Here is a 20,413-nt window from a genome sequence, read left to right as displayed (position 1 = left end):
CACAGTGCCAAAGAAAAATCTCATCCATCAGTTTGTCTGCCAGCCATCATTTACAGCCATCTGTATGGGAAGACATTTTCCCTTTTGGAAAAAGCTCAAGCAAAACTACAATATAGGCATTTCCCTGAGAAGAGCTCACAAATGAATCTGTGAGATCTAGCCCCAGATAGTCCCATAGCAAAATCTATGCACAGAAATGGACTGTTGAGTTATCTCTACTACGAGAGCAAAAGACTTACTGGGATAAAGTATCAAGCTGGCATAGTCCCAGCTGTTCTCACAAACAAAAACTACAGATGGAGCTCTTCATATAGGATCTCTTGGACCTGGAGAGCCTGCAGTCATCTCCCAGCCTTACTGAGGCTAATTGTATTCAAGCAGTCCTCTGGCAGGAGTGAGCCAGTCTGACTCAGATAAGCTTACCTCCTCTCTCTCAGAAAAGTCAGTGCCTTTTTATGACAATGGCTACAAATTTTTACTTCATACCAAACTTTTACCCAAAGAAACAGGAGCTCAGAACACTACTGATTTTCAGGTAGCCCGAAGGATAATTTCCTCTTCTCCGTATGATCCCACTCAGCCTGGAGTGTTGCCTTCCCGAGGTCTGACTTTTTAATTTTGATATCAGGTAATCTCTAGGTTCATAAAACCACAAAGCATTCAGAGACAAGATCACAAGCAGCAATCATTTGGGGAAGTTGCAGCTCTTTCTGTGTCCACTCACTGGAAGAGGAGCAGAAGAAGCTTCTGCACATTATCCCAGCCCTCACCCCAAGCTGGGCTCCCTGACTGCAGCCTGCCTGCAGGGCCTTACCCCATCTCCCAATGCAGGTGCTCAGAGAGGAGCTGCTCCACCACAGCCACCACGTCTGCCAGGCACTGGAGTGGATGAGAGGATGCAGAGAACAGCAGCAAAGGCTGTGTATTTCCTTATGGGATAGAAATGGAGCCACTTTGCTTTTTATAGATGAGATGCTTCCCTCATTTTTACTCCAGCAGCTGTGAGCTGACACAGTCCATGAGAAAGTTTGTGTAGAACTGGTAGAAAAACACTCAGGGTGAGGTGCAGTTTTTAAATACTATAAGTCAAAAGCCCCAGTATCTCTGAGGTTGTTATCAAACATGTTAAGCAAACGATATAGTAAAGTGTGCAGACATTTTGCAAATTACCAGGCTGATGCTTGAGATTACTAATTATATGATTTCACAGAGAAAAAAGACTAATCCAGCTTTCAGGCACTCAAAAGAACATTTGGCACAAAGACTTTTTTCTCTCTCGTACTCTCTCTTTGGGCCTTCTGCCAAGTATCTCGACTCAGCAAGAAGCAGCAGCAGCAGCACATGTCTCAGTGCATCCTTTGGCAGAATACAAAAAGCGCCACATTTTCTCCTCAGTCTCAGAGTGTCAGTAGTTTACACAACTATGGGGAGTATATTTCCTGTTCCCCTAGGTGACTCTCATTATTGATTTTCTTTTCTTTCTAGCTGACCCAAATGATCACATTGTATAGATGACAAATTAACATGTTCTCTGTATTTGCATGACCCTCTGGCACAACACCTTCACCCTAAGTAGTGCCTTAAGAAAAATATTGTGTGTGGAGGTTTCTATGGAATAGGATTAGTGCAACAAGGTGGAGAGGTATATCAGCAGTGCTTTTGAACTGCTTGCTTGCAGCCTTCTCATCCTTATTAAAAAATATCTCAAACACTTACAGGTGCCTCCATGGAGATAGCAGCCAAAGCCCAGGGAAGGGGAATCACGGTTTCCCCAAAGAAAGGTGCGGCTGTGTCCCTGCATTATAGTTCCATTGCAACACACATCCAACTAGTTGTGTGTGCTCTTTGTTCTGCAATTAAAATGTTCATTTATTAAGGTCCAGAAACTACTTTCACAGAATCTTAGAATGGCCTGGTTTGGAGGGCACCTTAAAGATGATTTGGTTCCAACCTCTCTGCTGTGGACAGAGACATCTTCCACTAGACCAGGTTACTCAAAGCTCCATCAGACTGGTCTTAAACACTTCCAGAAACGGGGCATCCACAGCTTCTCTGGGCAACTCGTTGCAGTGCCTCATCATCCTCACAGTAAAGAGTGTTTCCCTAATATCTAATCTAAATCTATTCTCTTTCAGTTTGAAGCTATCTTCCCTTGTCACTACATCCTCTTGTAAAAAGATTCTCTACTTTTCTTGTAGGTAAAAGACCTCAGTTAGAAGACGGTCAATTCATATTTAAGTATATCAACAAGAATTTCATTATCAAACTATTCATGTTTTATTTAATTTTTCCTTTTAAAAAGAGTTGCTTAGCACCCCTTATTCAGCCTATGCTAAGATTTTTCAAGCTTTGAAAAGCAACAGTCCCCCAAATTCATGCTGAAAATCTAATAAATCCCACCAAATAAAGAAAAGTAAAGAGAAAACCAAACTTCCAAACTAAGCAGCCCAAATTTCTTTTTCCTGAAGGCAAACATGAACATCCCTTCTTTAATATCTATATTGAAGAACTATTAACTGATGAAGCTTGCTGTAACAGAGGCACTCTGGGATTTTAGTGATGACCCCATAGAAACCAGTCAGTGGAGTCAAGGGAAAGTTCTGAAAATTTTGCCGATGTAAAGGTTCCCATTGTGCAAAATCTTTCCAAGGATAATAATCAGAATACTGGCTCACTCACTATCCCTCTTCTGTGCAGAAAGGTATTTATGTACAGCTGTGCACTCACTATTCAAACGAAAACATACCATAAGGGACTGAAAATACCTCTTAACACTTATATGTGCATACACATTCATCACATAAATATATGATGGCATTTAACATAATATCTATAAAAAGCATTTAATTTTTGAAATCCCACCTTTTGAAAACTCTGCAAGATTTTTGCTTGCTTGCCTTGATCATTTTCTGGTTGGCTCATTCTAGTTTACACATAGTTTTAGATGGTGTGTTAAATTTTTTTGGTTTGGGGTTTGGTTTCATTTTGTTTTTCTTCACCTTATCTATTTTCAAGACTGGATAGAATGTATCAATTTAAAATTTCTTTCATTCTCTAATATATTTTTATAATAAATCATATTTCATTTTGCAGCTCTATAATGCATTTTGCTTAATCAGTCATTTAAAGCAAAGTATCAAATACCCTTCGAAATATTCCTCCCACAAACCATAGGCACATGTATACACATTCACCTTCCTGACAATTATCTAACTGTTTTCATTTTTTCATTTTTCCTTTTTTACACCCCTGCCTTCTAGGACTTCCCCACCGTCCTTCAGACTCCTCCATATGTGTTAACAGAAACTCCATAGGATGTCCCAGTACACAGTTCACTATCTGAAAGAAAGATCTTAATTTAAAGTTTCAGCTTGCTTCTTTAGAGCCCCAGGCAAGCTCTTTGAAGTGCAGAGTCAGGAGGGAAACTCAGCTCAGGCCTTTAGAAAAAAACTGCTAACAAGGCACATGTCTAGTACTGTGAAATGCCTTCTTTTGGAGTGATCTCCCCTGCTACAACCTTCCCTCTACATTGCTGATTCCATATAAATAGCGAGTCTCTGAGCCATGGGTATGAAGAATCAATAAGGACCTAGACAGAGTCTATGTATTGAAAGTGGATGGCCTGGGAAGAGGCTGGCTATTCTTCAAGACAGAGGAAAAGAAAGCACATTCCAACAAGCCAAGTAAAAGAGGAGAAACTGCCAGGAGAGCCATTCAGAGTAGTGCTATGAAGAATATTTTTGCCCAAGGATTCCCAGTAGATAATTCTTTCAGATATGTGTTCTTGCTGAAAAGGTACCTTTTAAGATGCTCCTAGCAGACTCCCTGGCATTTGTTTCTGAAGGAACTCTGATTAACAGAGGCTGTTGATAGGAAACATACAGACTACCCCGATAGCTACCCAAAGTCAGAAGCTGCAAAAATATCATGGAACGCAGAACTCTAGAAGTGTGCTTTTTAACAACTATCATGTAACAAAAGCAGCTGAATAAAAAAACCTATTCAAAACAACAACATGGACAAACAATTATAATTATTCAGGGACATTTTCAGACAGTGAAGTTTTGGCTTCACATTTGGCATCTTAATCCTTTGTCTTTATGGAAGCTCATACATTGCACACAGGGATGTAAGAGGCCACACCAGGTCAGCTCAGGATCCTTTTTCCTGCCTATCCACAAAATAATCCAGGCACCTTGTGGCCCTAGACCACTGCTGGGAAACAAGTACAGAGCACAGCAGAGCTTGCTGGGCAGCTCTTGGACAGGAGTTTTCTGGGATTGCACACCTGGAGCAAAATAAAAACAAATTATTAGTAAACTAATTTTCTATTACCCTATAGAAGTCAAGCCTCCTGCACTGAATATGAGACTCACAGACCAGCCAAGCAACTCTGCCTCCTGCCTTGGAACAGAGAGAAGCCTGTGGTGCTGAGCTGTTCCTGCTGAAAGGGCTGGTGAAGGGGCTGCTGCTCAAGGCAAGCTTCCAAACTGGTCCAGCTCCCACAGCTCTTCCTCTGCCATGTTACTCAACACCCAGACCCATCATTCTCCCACAAGAGCCAGAGCAATGCTTCTGCAGGTGCCAGGAATGAGGCACTGTCCAAGGTGTTCTGTCTGTGCCAGAGACTGGCCATGCCAAAAGGAGAGTCCAAAGAGGCATTCACATCTTTCTTACCACTGTGGAAGTGCAGTGGGGGAAAAGGAGAGTGGTTGGCTCTCTGGGAGATATGAAATTTAAAAGAAAAAAAAATATTCCTTGAATTTTAATGCAACTCTTGCCAATAAGAACTTGCAAGGAAGACAAATAGGCAAACAACCTACTGCACATAAAATTATAGCATCCACTACTGGCTGTATACATTTTTATATCTGTATATTCTTTGATCTTTTTGCTACTTTAATGTAGGAATTACCTCACAGAGATCAACATTAGAACCTCAAAACCTCAGACCTCACATTGCACTGAAGTGTGGTTTTTAGTTAAATAACTGAGAGATTGGGTAGCAGTTGTTATCTGTGGGCTATTTTGACTCTTTCAAAGTTCCAAGTGCAAAGCTGAATGCCACATACAATACATTGTAGTGCAGTGTATTTGTCTGCCAGTGTCTAAAAATGTGTCAAAAGTGACACCAGACTATTTATAAATATCCATAGGGCTGTGTCTCTTTCCAAGGTTAGATGAAATTGTGATGAGGAAATAACTGAATACCCACAATTCCTTACAAATATCTACGCTGCCTCACAACAAAGTATTTTTTCTGCTTTAGTTCTAAAATGCACACCAGAAAAAATACATGAGTGTTAAATAACTGCCCAGGTCCACAGCACTGATATGCTGTGAAGGGAGCCAAGTGTAATCTTCTTTAGCCTGTTGAAGACTGTCAGAAAACCTGGAAAAAAATTACCTTCCCCTTCAATTCACCATTTTAAAAGCTGAACAGCAAGTGAATACACCAGAGGATTTGACAAAATGCCATTCATGAAACCTTGTCTGATCACATACACAAATCTAGCAGGAGTTTTATCTTTACAGGGCTCACAAGCCAGGGAAATCTTCAGAATAATCCTAGCACATATCCTTCAGGTGTAGCTGTAGTTAGCAGATCATTGTAAAACAAAATAAAAAGATGAGGAAATCAGGAACTGAAGATGCAGCAGAATGAGCCAGTATTTTCCAACTTCGGTGAGACAGCCTTGCTTTAACACCCAATTTTTTACATGGAAGTGGTGCCTTGTCTAGGAATTCTATGTTGACTGGGCACCTATAATTTCTAAGCAACTAGACCCACAATAAAAAAGCAAACATGGGTACCGTGAATCTCCTTTTCTTTCACACACAACCACTCTAATATTTGTTTTGCTCTTCACTTGGATTTTTACTTTAATGAACATGCTGCATAAAACAGACATAATCTGATTTTTTCTGATCCTCTGCTTCATCCACCTTTCCTGTCTCATACAGTTGTTTCTGGAGTCTAGGAAAACACATACACCATAACATGAATATATTGTCATCTGATAGCCCCAAAAGCAGTGCACAGCAGAGTCCAAACCTGCAAACTGGAAGGATTTGCTGGAATATTTTTCCCTGATTATTTTTTCTCAAGTACTATACATACACATACCAACACGCAATCAAGGACATACAAGTGTCTCCAGGTAGAAGCATACGATGTTTTAACACAGCAATGCATCTTGACATTTTTATTCACTTTCTAAATCTTTACAGCACCATTAACTACATTATTATTACAATAATGGGAGTGCGGTTTCAACTGTTCTCTTCAAAACCAAAGACACATCACCATACACTGGATGTCAACGTGCCTAATGTAAGCTGGACATCCCGGTACAATCAATGCAGCTAAAGAAAGAAGCTCCTCCAGAAGGTATTCACCAAATTTTAAGTGTGCAAGATTAGATCCCTCCTTAAGGGAAACAGCTACACCAGGGAAGATATTACTTGATGCCTGGTTAGTCATTTCATCTGTGAGACTGCCCTCACTGGAATCTGACATTGCCACAAAACTGAAAGGGGCCTAACAGAGATCAGGGCTCTGTAACGACCACATCTGCTCTAAGAATCATAATATATGTGTATCTAGACCAAGCTAAAATATATCCACTGATTTATTGTCCTCTGTAAAGTTGGGTTTTAAGATCTATTACATTTGCCAGGACCCAGCAGAGGTGGTCCCACTTGAGTATAATAGAACACTTGAGTCAGAGGAAGAAATTCACTTCCCTAGTTTTTATTTCAGAAGCTTTTGAAACTTTACTAGTTATGGCAGTAGCATATCAAGACTGATTTTCAAAGTTCTCTTTCAACAGTGAACTTTCTCCTTCAAATTAATTAAAAAAAAAAAAAAGAGAGAAACTTAGAGGACTCAGATATATTTAAACTACATCACATTTTTTTTTCTTCATTGTATTAATGAAGGGACACAAAAATAGTCTTGAGCTTTTAAATCCCACTCTGTAGCTGTAAAATAACATTTTTGCATTTTTCTCCCAGTTATCTGTAAGAAAGAAATCTCCTTTTCCCATCTATCTTCTCTTTAATTATTCATAATTGCTCTGCATAAACCTAGGATAATTTTCCATAAACTAAAGTAAAAAATAAATGCCAAAAAACTTCATTAAAAACTATTGAAATTGTTACCCCCTAACAATTATTGTTATGAAAAAATGAGAGATATTTTATAGTTTCACATCCCTCTCTTCCAATGACACTATTAGGATAAGCCACAATTTGGCATTTTCCTACATTTTTAGTGTGGGTCATAATGCTGCTTAAGTGTAGACTGTTTTATTCCTAGCACCCAGCAGAAAAGCAATTAGTTTATAATCACTCCTACAGATCTGTTCTAAAGACAGATTTTTAGGAGAGCTTTTCTGGCAGCCAAAAATAGGCTGATTAGTGGGGTCTTTTACTTTTTTTTCCCCCAAACACCATTATTTAGTATGACAGTTTTAAATGGGAGCTCTTCACAGGATTTATTGCCTGTGTAGATTAAAAATGTTCATTAGGCTAATTCGTATTTGAATATAGAAACAAGAACTAGAGTTGAGAAATTTATTTCCTTCTGTGAAATCATTATTTTTAAAAATACTTTCAGTAATTACTGTCAAGAGTGTCCTGTTGTCTAAACAGACTAGCATTGTTTATTTCAGAAAGATGAAAAAATAACGTGGCTAAAATATTGCAGGTGATGAAATAAACCACATGTACTGCAAAAATAAGAGTATGATTTCCGTATGCCATTCAGAGTATTTTAATTTAGTTTTGCTCTCACTTTCAGAAAGAAATACCAAAAACTCAAGTTCTAAAGGCCTTTGTAAAACATACAAAAATTGTTTATATCCTATCAGTGGAGGTCTTAGACCAAACTATTTAAAATATTTTTGTGCTTTGCTATTTCCAAAAACAGCTGACTGATTCTGAACATTTTTTGATACTTCTACAACTAAGAAACAGCTGTTCTAGAGTATGGCATTTTTATAGGCAACAACATGCAGTGCTCCTTTTAGGGGTTTTTTTGAGGGGTTTTTTTTTGATTGAAAATTTAAAATTACATCAGTTTAAAAATCAGTCCTTCCGTTTTCTCCAGCACTTGGAGAAAAGTACTGAACAATTTACTTTATTTCACACTTGTGAAGTAGAATATACCTACCTCCTCTCTGGTGGCTATGCTCTTTTCTTCAGTCATGTTCCTCTTTACAAGCTGTTTATCAGAGTAAACCCAGAAAAATCTAATGACAGTGATGCTGTGGGAGAAGAAAGGTGGAAAATGTGTTCTGTCCTGAAATATCTTTTCAGAAAATGCATCTTGCAATTTGCAGGGCAAAAACTGAAAAGTCATGGAAGTCATGAGACAAGACCACGGCGCCCTGTGCAATGGGGTTCCTCCTAATTCCCCACTTTCCAGCTGTTTGCACCTGATCCCATCTTCTTCCCTAAATATTAGGCAAAGGGCCTGAGTGTACTTCATTCCTGCAATCCCCCAGGAGACGTTTCCAGGACTGCTGATCATCTGAACTATATAATGAGCAGGAGTGGCCTAAGGAGGATGAAAGGTTAATTCTTTTATCAGATGTTTCTAGGGCACAACCTCTGCAGGATGCCCTTGTCTTCTGGAACACACCTTTCTAGGATACAACGTTTTGTTACAATGAAGGAGAAAATATGCACCATTTACTTTCCCTAATTGAGATTTCTGGATTTTCCCAGGTTTTCAAAACATAAACACAGACATAAAAACAGTATTTTAACTCTCCTAAGACAATTTTTAACCAAAACTAGCAGGAAAAGAAAGAGATTTACACAGCTTTCATATGCACATGTGCAACAGTATAACAAGATGGCACAAAATTACTCTTCCTTCTTCCTTATTTAAACTTTTATCTTCTCTCAGATATTATAATTTTTGCTCTTAATATCTCTGGCAGATGTTCTGGGGTGAATGAGGCAGTTAAGAATCCAAAAATCCCATTTCTTCCAGATGCTTCTTTTCTGAAATATTCACTCTCTGCATATATATTTACTTTCCACTCTGCCGTGTGTAGCAGTTAGCACACCTTCTGGGTTCCATTTCACAAAATTTCCACAGTTAATCTGACACATGCCAATGCATCTTAGATGAAAGTTTAGCACCAGTAATATTTTTTTCTATCAGTAGCTTATTTACATAATAGAACGAAATTGAACAAAGTTTCAAGTAAGTATTTCACTTAACAAATATCTTCATTTTGTTTTTCACTGGTACAATACTTTCTGCTATCTGTCTGATTTTTAAAACTAAACTTTTGTTTTCCTCAATCTTTCAGCTCACTAAGGAATCTAATGATGCTTTTGGTCTTTTCTATGATCAGTTCTATTCACTGAGATTGAACTACAGGCTGAAGTTGTTCATCCTTGCTCCCCACTCATCAGACACATACATAGCCTTGGGTTCAAAACCTGGATCCAGAACAATTCTGACATTCTCAGTAATTCAGATAGCTCTCCTCTCACACACAGCTCTGGAGCACAGACTTAGCTGAAGCAATTCTAATAACTGGGACCTAAAAATACAATGGCACAATGCACCCAAGATTTGTGCTGGTCCTAACAATACTTTTATTGTGCATATCCTTTCTGCACCTCTGCATTCACCCAAAATAACCCACACATTCAGGTTTATACTTCAGTCATTCAAGGGCACTTGATATGGAAGCCAGAAGTATTTTGCAAGAAGAATTCTATGTCTACCGCATTTACTTGAGAACAATTTGACTACAAGAGTTATACAAATCTATGGGGACAAAAGAACAAGACAGACTTGGCAGCTCCTGCCTCAGCCTCCTCATCATTACAGACAGAATTCTTGCTCAGCCTGCTAAAAGAGAGCTACACAAGGCAGACTGCTCTTTTATGATTTTCCTGCTTTCTGTCATCTGAACCCCCAAGCCAGCCTCCATCCTTCAGTAAGTATGCCATGGCTTTGCTCCCATCTAAGTAGAGAAGTGGGGTTTTCTTGGCCACAGTTAAATGGTATTCTCACACTCCCAAAGGGATGGTCAGAAATTCACTACTATTTCTTTGCAAATTTAAAAGTTCCTCCAGAATTTCTCAGTACACACACAAATATCATAAGGGCTGGTGCCAAGAGGATGGGGCCAGACTCTTCAGTGGTGCCCAGTGACAGGACTAGGGGCAACTAACAAAACTGAAACAAGAAATTCAGTCTGAATATGATGAAAAACTGCTTTCCTGTGAGAATGTGTGAGAGACTGAAGTGTTATAGTTAATGGCTTAGACATTGTTATGAAGGATTTTTTGGGCAATATGGCAAAACTGTACAAAGAACCTTCGACCCCTGAAGCCCACCCCTTCCTGAATATGCCTCCTGACTGGAACTTTGAACTGTGAGTTAACCTGCCTAAGGTAACTTGAGATAAGATAAAGGTGACACTATATTCAATTATCTCCAGTCTAGAGAGAAGTAAAAAAGGCTGAGGGAGAAGAATGCATCCACAAGAAAATCAAACCCAGCAGTGCTGAAAATCCTCTCAGCCTGGGTTCAGGGTAGGGGAGGCCATAGCCCACAGGCTCATCTGCTGAGGCCAGGTTTGCACACATCCCCCCTCAGTCAGGGGGAGGAGGAGAGTTTGGGATGTGTGGAGTAACCTCTGGTCACAGGGAGTGAACATCCACTCTCCCTCACACAAACTGGCTCAGCTGTAAAACCTCCTCATGCTGAAAAGGCCACATCCACAGGACATTCATGCAAGGAACAGTCTGTGATGGATCATGACACCCCCAAAGCTCCCCCAGGCTCATTCCTGAGGCCTTGCACCAGGGGACTACACATGATCCAAGGGGCACAACAGATCCAGAGTCTGTTGCAAGAGACAGTGCCAAACTTGTCTCCCCCAGGGGAGGCACCTGGGGGTTCCCACCTTGCCTGAACATGTATTAATCCATTGAACTCTGTTTTATGGGACCCTCACCACCAAGCAGAGGATCATTGGGACACCATCAGGTACCATGGAGTGGTGACATTTTCTACTTAATTGGTCCCTCTATCACTATTTTTCTCGCCCAGCCTACCCCTCCCCACCTTTCTCTATTTCTATCTCTCTTTCTACCTCATATTTACTGTTAAATAAACTCCATACTATTGACTTCTGAATTGTATGTTAATTCAGGCAGAAGCATCTCTCTAAAAATTTTTAATTAAATCAGATCATAACAGGGTAACAGACCATTGGAGCAGCCTGTGCACAGAGGTTGTGGAGCCTCTTTCTCAGGAGATATTTAAGACCTACTTGGACATAATCCTGTGTAACCTGCTCCAGGTGAACCTAGATGATCTCTAGGGGGGCCCTTCCCACACCAACAATTCTCTGATTCTGTGTATTTTAGCTCAGCAAGGAGAAATGAATGTATATCTTTTGCAGAATGATATACAGATATAAATAAATCCATCACAGGCCAGATTTCTCTGGCTTCTGAACAGCTAAATGAGACTCTATTTGAGAATTAGAGTCTAGAATTTTATCTAGACACTTAGAATTTTATCTAGACATTATGACCCTGATACAAGAGAAGAGCTTTTAGGCAGATAAAAGAACAACATCCAAACTGAGTCCTCCTGCTAAGAGACTTTCCAAAAGTTCCAGAAGCTGTCTAATAGGTCGCAAATTATTTGATATAGGAATTCAGGGAAGTATTCACACTTACACTTAAAGCTTGAGTTCTCACTGTTAGAAAGGAATGAGCTCTGAAGGGTGTTTCAGAGAACCTAGAAGAGATGCATAAAACTAGATGTTGTGGAAAATTCCCTGAGTTTTCAGTTAGTTTTGAAAATCACCATTATTTTGTGAAACTCCCATAAATAAATTATAAGCACTTAAAAAAACACTAAAATGGTCCACACAAGTAGTATCAGTGATGACCTTGCATTTTCCTCTTTCATCCAAGTCTCATACCCCTTACACACATATGCATACATATAAACATTGTCTTCTAAAATTATTACAAATTTTAGAAATTTACACTGAGTCTTTTACGGCTGGACTCACAACCTCAAAGGCCTTTTCCCACCTAAATAATTCTATCATTCTATAATTCTAACTCTCTATTGCAGACTGCCCCAGTGAGCCTTAAAACAGTAAATTCCCTCAGCCACCAGTGAACAGAACTCAATTTTTTGTTCAGACAGAAACTTTATAAACCACAAAACAAAGAAAATATTTTCCTATGGATACTTCCCAGAACAGCTCACTGCTTCTGAATGTTTCCTTGGCACCTGTATGACTAAAGAACAGCTGTTCTAAAATATGACATTGTGCAAGCAATTACTAACACTGCTGTAGAGTAAATTCAGTGAAAAGTGTCAAGAGAGAAAGGCAGAGCCTTTATACATCATCACCAGAAAATTAATACAGATGAAAATTAGATTAACATATGCTCTGAATTTTATAGAAATAATCTCTACATGGGATGTGCTTTTTCAGGCACAAACCAAACAATCTGAGTATGTGAATTCCTTTGAATTGGATCATGGGATATGCAGTAGATATGCACACATATGGGACACTCGTTGATTGTATGGAACGTGTATTGGAAAGTCTAAGGGACAGTGCAAAAAAACTTAATACTGGCACTACAATATATGTCCTCCATACAGGAAAGCAGATGTTGACTTTAAAGATAGAATTGATCCTGATCCTGCCATCACAGTATTTTTTCACATCTGGACAGAATGGTTTGTGGTGTAAGGGACCTTAAAGATCATCCAGTTCCACACACATACTGTTAAGGATCAGACTGTAATTATAACATGATATTGACTCATTATACTTGACTTATAAAAATGATATGATCTTTAAAAAGTTAAATTTTGAGAAAATATAATGTAAAGGAAACTGTAAACTATTCAGATTTTCTTTTCAATTATATTCTTGCTTGATAGTCCCAGATTATTTTGCCAAGGAAAAAAGACAGGAAAAAATGAAATTGTCATATGAGTGGGGAAAAATCTGCTTGGTTTCTCCACCACAGAAAGCTGACTTCAGGTCTTAGTATAAACTTGTCATTACCATCTCAAGATAATCCAACCCTTTGGCTCCAAAGCCATCAGAAGACCCAAACAAAACCTTTTCTACATTTCATGTCAAATTCCAAGGGTAGAAACTTCAATCATAAGGTATATGCAGAGCTTTCCTGCACAGAAGGATTCACATTCTCAGAGTAACTCAGTAGACTCTTGTTACCAGCATTAAGTATTTATATAGAGACAGAAAATAACATTTCCTCAAAAGGTTTACTTGTGTATACTCATCTGATATTTGCCTTTAAAATTTTGTAACAATTGTCCTTTTTACAACTCCTATATTACATATCTGTACTGGAAGGAGCCTCTTTAAAGACAGTATAGCCAGTACACTCAACGAGTGAAAATGTTTTCAGAAGGAGGGAAGGTTCTGGGGAGTGGGCACAGGCAACTCCAGCAATGCCACTGGTTTGCTGTGGCACAGCATCCTGCTCCATGATGTGTGATAGGAGCCTTCAGGTCACTAAACAGTCCTTCTCTTCCCTCCTGATCACAGCTGCATCTAACATCCGTTGTTTTCCTGTTCGACTCCAAGAAGTTTAAGACATTTTCTAGGACACAATACACATTTAGGCAAATGAAAAATTCAGACTATAATTGCAAGCCCATAAAATAATATTTTAAATATGGAAATGCTAACAAAAATACATATTACTATGTGCTACATTAATTGAGCACTTAAAAAGTTAACAAAAAAAGAAAAATCCTGATCAACAGATCTAGGAGAGTACACTGTGTAACAATTTATTTCACACTACTTTCATGATGTTAGTAAAAACGGTGGCATGTAAATGTAACCACTCTCTTTTCCTAGGCATAAGAATAAAGAAATCTAGCAGAATGCATTACGTAGTACACATAACAACTCTGCTGGAGCAATTTGAAAACAAGAATATAAAACTGGAAAAGTGGGTCTAATTCCAGTACTAGGGAAATGTCAACACTTACTCATGATAGGAACAAGTAACAGAAGAAGAAGCATACTATCAATGTTTGCTTTCAGTCCTAAGATCTTACAATATTTTCCTAACAAAGCAGTATAGGCAAGCTTAATCTTCTGAAACAGAAATTGGGTAAAGAAACAGGTAGGACAGTTATCTAAAGGAAGAAAGCATTACTATAAATGGAAAATATTAAAAGTTTGGAACTTGAAACTGTAAAATCAACTATATAACTTTCACAAGAATATGTTTTTACAATTGTCCTCTTTCCTCCACAATATAAAAATCTGAATGTATTTAAGAACATTACCCTGGAACTGCTTGTGGAAAGTTAGTAAAAATTTGGCATAGAGATTACAAGACCAGAAAACCTCAAGAAGCCATACCAACTGCCAAATTTAAATAGAAATAGTTTTAAGTGATCCGTATATGGGAAAATGCATGATATATCATTGTGACCTTGGAACTTGTCCCTGCATGACTGCTTCAAGGACAGACAAGATTCACAGCCAAGGTGAGGGTGGGAATGGGGTAAAAATGAAGGCAGCCATTTGCTGGGCTGGAGCTGGCAGCACAGTGAAGAAATAGGCCCAACTCTGCTATTGCAGTGATTTCTGCACCCACGTCCTAGTGCACCAACAGAACTACTAGCACCCTGGCAATAAGAGATTCTTTTTTCCATTAGACCCTGACAGAAGGCCAAGGAATATTATCTCCTGAATTCTAATAGATACGGTATTAGCATTTTAGATTGCAGTGACAGATACTGATACAGAAGAGTTTGACTGCCTGTTCTATTTTATCTTCAAGCAAATGGCAAATTTTGGATTAAGTTCTGATCCTGATGACTGAAACTTTCAAATCAGGCTCAAGCTAGATAAGAACATCTAATATCTTTCTTCCTTATGTCTGCTAAAACAACTATCATCTTCCTTTGTTTCTATATTTAAACATTAATTACACTTAGAATTCAGTTAGTGAAAGATGCACACAAAGCATTCTCATTTAAAAGAATTTATCTCTGGGCCAAAACTTCCACAAGAGATAAGATAGTACATGTTTGAGACAGCAAATTTGACAAAAGAGTTTTTGAACAAAGTGGGACTAGCAGAAAAAAAATACATGAGTGGATGTGTGCATCTAATATTTTGGCAGACCCTACTCACTGTTTCCAGCCTCACCTGGCAGCTCCTAAGGCATCCATACACATTCATCTACATTCCTGCAACTTCCCTCCTTTAAATATTAGACTTTTTGTTTCTAATTCCAGTAAAGAACCTGAAAATATGCAGAACAACTCTTCTCTCCTTTGACAGGTCCACACAACCAGAAGATGACTTTATGCACAGGGTCAGATCCCTCAACAAATTTTACAGTACAGGAACTTCAAAAAAGTGCAAACTGAGGAACAAACAGTACTGTATCAGCTTACCCCTTATATTGGAGCCCCCATAGTGGAACTGGGAGACCTGAATTTGGTGCCCTCTTTAGCTCACAGTTCAAACCACATATCTTATGTCCCCAAAGAATGGCATTACCTCCAATTGGGCTCACTTGAAGGAAAACGAGAAGGAGCACATAGCTATCTAGTGGTTACTTAGGTGGAAGATTGTCTTATATTGTCTTATATCTGATTTCTGTCCTCTGCACTGAGGTTACTTTCTGTTCTTAAAATTGAATACAAACACTCTATTCCTGTGTTATAAATGCTGTCTTCTACATGGTGTAAAATCTCAACAGAGAGGACAAATATAAATCCATACTAAACCACTATAACCTCATGATGAAGGTATTTCTAGAGATATTTTGAATACTTCAGAGACCTCCTATGTAACCATTAGGGCTATTCTCTATTCTTATGTAGCCAGAGTCTCAAAACATTAGGAATACAGTTTCTTTCTTCTCATCGTCATTCCCAAACTCCAGGCACGTGTGGCACAGGCTACATCACAACACTGATGCCAGGAGTGTTCCTGCCTCAGCAAGGCAACTGAGGAAGGTAAATTCTTCCAAGAAGGGTGACCTAACCATCAGCTTTAGAGGCTCAGTGGCTCCTTCATTCAATTGGATTTTGGAACTCCTCCTCTGCAAGGAGAAACCAAAATTCACTATCTCCTTGTGAACAGAAAGATGTTCCCTCAGACTTCTAATTTAGTGCAAAATCACAGACAAGTAGGAACAGCAATTCTGCATCACATATGATAGCTTAGTGTACCTATATGATAGGCATCAGATGAGTAAGTTCAGCCCCTGAGTGACTTTTTAAAATGAAAAACAAATTATCATGACTTTTCATGATAAGTCAAAAAATACTCAATTACTTATATACCAAGAGTGTTTTCTGGTTCTATTATAAATTCTTTCTGGCATGCACACTTTCATCATTAGCCATATTTTTAAATTACTCTTTTTTTCCCCAGGATTTAAAATTGATGTTGAACTTACTGTTTTGTATTTTGAGAAATATTAAAGTATGCTTAGATTCAAAAATACTCTTCATTTAATTAGACTATTTTATTACATTATCAATGTAAAAAAACTTAGTGATCAAAAAGTTCACAGATTTATGTATTTTGAAAAAAAATTTCATTTTAAGGTAGAAATTTTGTGTCCCAGTAGCTTCTCCTCTAGAAAGGAGTGCTTATAAGGGGGTATCAGTACATTTTTTTTCTCAAAAGGACCAGTTCAACATATGACACCTTAAACATGGGCTGTGACACAATGGTCATCACATCAATTCATGCTCCCTGTGACAGAAATAGTAAAAAGGCAGTGATGCTGAACTGATGCCTGCCTGCCATATCTGCCAGCAGACACTATATGTTTGTGCAGGTTTGTTGGTTTTCCAAGGGCTAGCAATGTGTAGGAGGATCAGGATTAGGCTTTATCAGTTTTTCAACTCATACACTTGACAACATCCTTTTGGAGATTGATATGCCTCTCTCCTCATATGTAGCTGTTGCAGCACAAATGCTTCTGGTACTGTGAGCTGATTCTCAGGAGCACATGCTTGGGTAAGGCACCTGTCACCATGGTGTCAGGATCCACAGCAAAATGTAAAAAAAACCCAGCAGAGTTACTGGGGTTTTTTTACAGAAGACAGGATAAATTTAATGTAAATATGCGCACAGCCAGGAATCAGGCTGAGGAACTCGTGTATCACGCTGAAGAACCCTGTGTGCAAGGAGGAAAAAGCAAGATTTGTGTTGTTTTAAACACTGTTTAACATTCTTAGCTCTTGGACTTACTGTCCAGAATGATAAAACTTCAACCATCAGTCAGGATAATGGGAGCAGAAGTGTCTTCAAACCAGACTTCTCAAGTAAAAGAAGGGTGGATTTGGCACCCACACATATCACACTGAGAAGATGTAATGTGAAATCCCAGCTTGTAACCCTGTTGCTCAATTGGTCCTCAGAGCCTGGTTCCCCATGCCCTGCCTTGGCCTCTATTTTTCTTGCTGCTGACTTCAGAGTTTTCATTTGTGCCATATCTCTGAAATAAGTGCACCAAGACTAGAGATAGCCTGTCAGAGTCATCTGTTTATATTCCTCCTGAAGTCTGCCTGGAGAGCAGAATGCTCATTAAACAATTTTTCACACACTGATGGTCTTTTTCTTCTTGTACTTTTTCTTATCTTTAACAATAGCTTTCTGGAAAAGAGATGGGTTTGAAAGTTAGTGTAACTAGTGAATATTATGAGTAAGTCAATAGGAAAGTAAAGATTTTTTAAATGCAGATTATTGATTTTTAGAATTGTAGGGGGTCCTTCAAAGTCATTAGGGTTTGTCATGTCAATATGTTAGTAAGGACTTCTATAAATGAAGATTAATGATGCTAGGGATAATTAGTGCTAAAAAAACTCACATGTTTCTCAGTATTTGAAAACTCCATGCAAAGGTGAACAGTGTCAAGTTCTCCTTCAATGTACCTTAGCTCCATTTTTGCCATGAGAGCAGAGGGAAGATTTTCTATGACACAATGGGAATTTAAACTCCCAGTATCTTTGGAAATCAATGGTAATTGAGCTGCATAACTCTGACTTTTTGGTTTTATTTTTTTTTAATCCCCAATATACAGTGAGTGTAGTTAAATCCACAAGGCAAAATCTCTCTGAATATTTTTTCTTTCCAAAAGAAATTGAACAGGTAAAGTAGCTGTTTTTCTGAATTAAACACCCAAGTCATGCTTCTCCTTATTATTTTTCCCTGCAAGACTTCTTCATATATTTTGTTAAAGGCACAAAATTTAATTTGTGTCTTTTTGTGTATGAAAAGATACAAATTAAAGAAAAAAAGAGCTTTTTGTTAGCTTGCAGGAATTTAAAGAAGTCCCTACAGCTAACAATCTGATTTTTAAGGGGGGCCCATGCACTTTTCTTTTTTCCCTACAGAAATTAAATTTAGTCTTCCTTAAGTTATCTCTGCTCTAAGGCTGAGGCTCAAACAACAAACACTGTCCAGATAATCAATGGTATAGTTCTGCTGTGGTTTCCCTTGCACAGAAAAGCTACAATTGGTAGTGGATGTTTTTACTCTTAATTATGGAGCACTAAATCCCCAAATAGTCCTTATGGTTATAATTTGTTTCTATTAAATATGTGGTGATAGATTTTACTCATCAGTTTTCCCAAAAGTACAGCAAGCATACTTCGGCAAAATTTGAATTCCATAGAAGCAAACACAGCTTGACCAGCTCTTGTGTATGGAATCAAAATAATCTGGATATCAGCTTTTTGGATGTTTAAAGAGAAATAATCAAAGCAAAAGAATTCTGAATGCAGGCTAGGATATCTTGGCTCTTTTCCAATAGACAACTAAACTGGGAAGCCACAGCAGAAATCTGTATTCTGGTTTGGAGGGAGAACAAGGCTAAGCAAACGGGATCAGCACAGTTCTTGTCTGGCATGATGCCCACCTGGTGGCCTGCATGACCACATCAGATTCTGTTTTGTCTGCAGTCAAACTGCAACTTGCATAAGACTTTGCAGAAAGTGCTTCTGGATCCTGAAGTCCTTAATCAGTGGGGCATTTTGAAGAAAGGTATCTTCATGCAACAGAAAAATATCTAGCAGCTTGATATATAAAAATTCCTGCTCTAAATCCTACCATCAGAGTAAACATCATAAGATGTTTATATATAAACATGAGACCACAGAAATTAACTAACTGGCTTTTTTGAATCCTTCCTCTGGGTTTAACTCCTGAGCTTGTGATAAAGTTCATGTCCCAGCCTTGCTTTATCCAGATTGTTGGAGTTTATTCTGATCTTGTATAAGCAGATAAACTGCCAACAGACACTATATGACAATGAGAAATGGAGTCCAAAATCCTGTTATACTGCAGATCACATTTCAAGTTATATTAGCCTATAAGAAGGCATTAGTTTGTGAATCTGGAGAGCTTGTTCCTTGTGTTAGGGTTAACAGAAACACACATGTGAAAGAAAGACCTTTTTACAATATTAAATAATCCATCACAGCTTGTGCTGGTGTATATACATACACATTAAGGGCTGTAATGACCAAGAGATCTCACATTGTCACAAAAAGTTCCTGGTCAGGTGTTAGGAGTGAAGCAGAGAATCAGACAATACTGCAAAGCAGCAGTCTTTTTTAATGATGAAACTACCTCATTCAATACACATTATCCATGAAATTAGTCTTGATAGATAACTACACACAGAAGCATCGTGTAAGTTACTAAAACTTGTTTCTTACTAGGGTTCATTCCAGGAATTCATTTGCATCATATATAACTGCTGATATAACTATTTTTAGGAGACAAAAAGTATTCACTATGTTGGTTTTTTTTTACCACACTTTTTTTAGCATTTTTTCAACTATACAACCATTACAAAATTACTTAAACTTTCAATAAATTAATAGAAGTTTATCCATTGAAAACTCTCACTCTTTGTACTGATTAGTAAACCAGTATCAGGAGACACAAATACACATGAGGAGAAAAGGTCACATAGACCAGAGTCTTCTGGATTTGTTGATGGAGGCCACAGATAAAACAGTATGATAGAACAGGATAGAATTTCTTACCTTTATGATGATTTGCCCCAGATGCTAATTTCCCCCACAGCGTTACAACAAATATTATTATTAGCAGTTTTCCTTTTGTTGCTTTCTGTAAGTATCTCTTATTCATCCTGAAAACAAAAGTACACAAAATTAAATATTAATCTTAAGATTTCTTAAAAAGACATCTTTTTCTTAATTTAAGGAGAATCGACTAAGTTTTTATAAGTGTCCAGTTCACAATCCTAAAGTCTTAAATTCTGCTTAGCTCTATATGAGGTACATAGAGCAGCAACATAATCTCCCTCCCTGGTCTGACAGCATTCCTCCACCCTAGTCAGT

At 38.2% G+C, this 20,413-nt stretch overlaps 1 protein-coding gene across 1 annotated transcript in view; it reads right to left on the bottom strand.

The window, feature by feature from the left end:
* TAFA2 (TAFA chemokine like family member 2) overlaps nt 1-20,204 on the bottom strand; it is a 71,880-nt gene extending 51,676 nt beyond the window's left edge. Inside the window, exon 1 of the mRNA XM_063394917.1 lies at nt 20,096-20,204. Within this exon, the coding sequence (XP_063250987.1) occupies nt 20,096-20,201 (106 nt within the window). The 5' untranslated portion in view covers nt 20,202-20,204. The remainder of the gene's footprint in view (nt 1-20,095) is intronic.
* Between the last annotated feature and the right edge of the window lie 209 nt (nt 20,205-20,413).

Source organism: Prinia subflava, chromosome 4, assembly GCF_021018805.1.
Source record: "Prinia subflava isolate CZ2003 ecotype Zambia chromosome 4, Cam_Psub_1.2, whole genome shotgun sequence".
NCBI lineage: Eukaryota > Metazoa > Chordata > Aves > Passeriformes > Cisticolidae > Prinia > Prinia subflava.
This window is presented reverse-complemented; position numbering and strand designations above follow the sequence as displayed.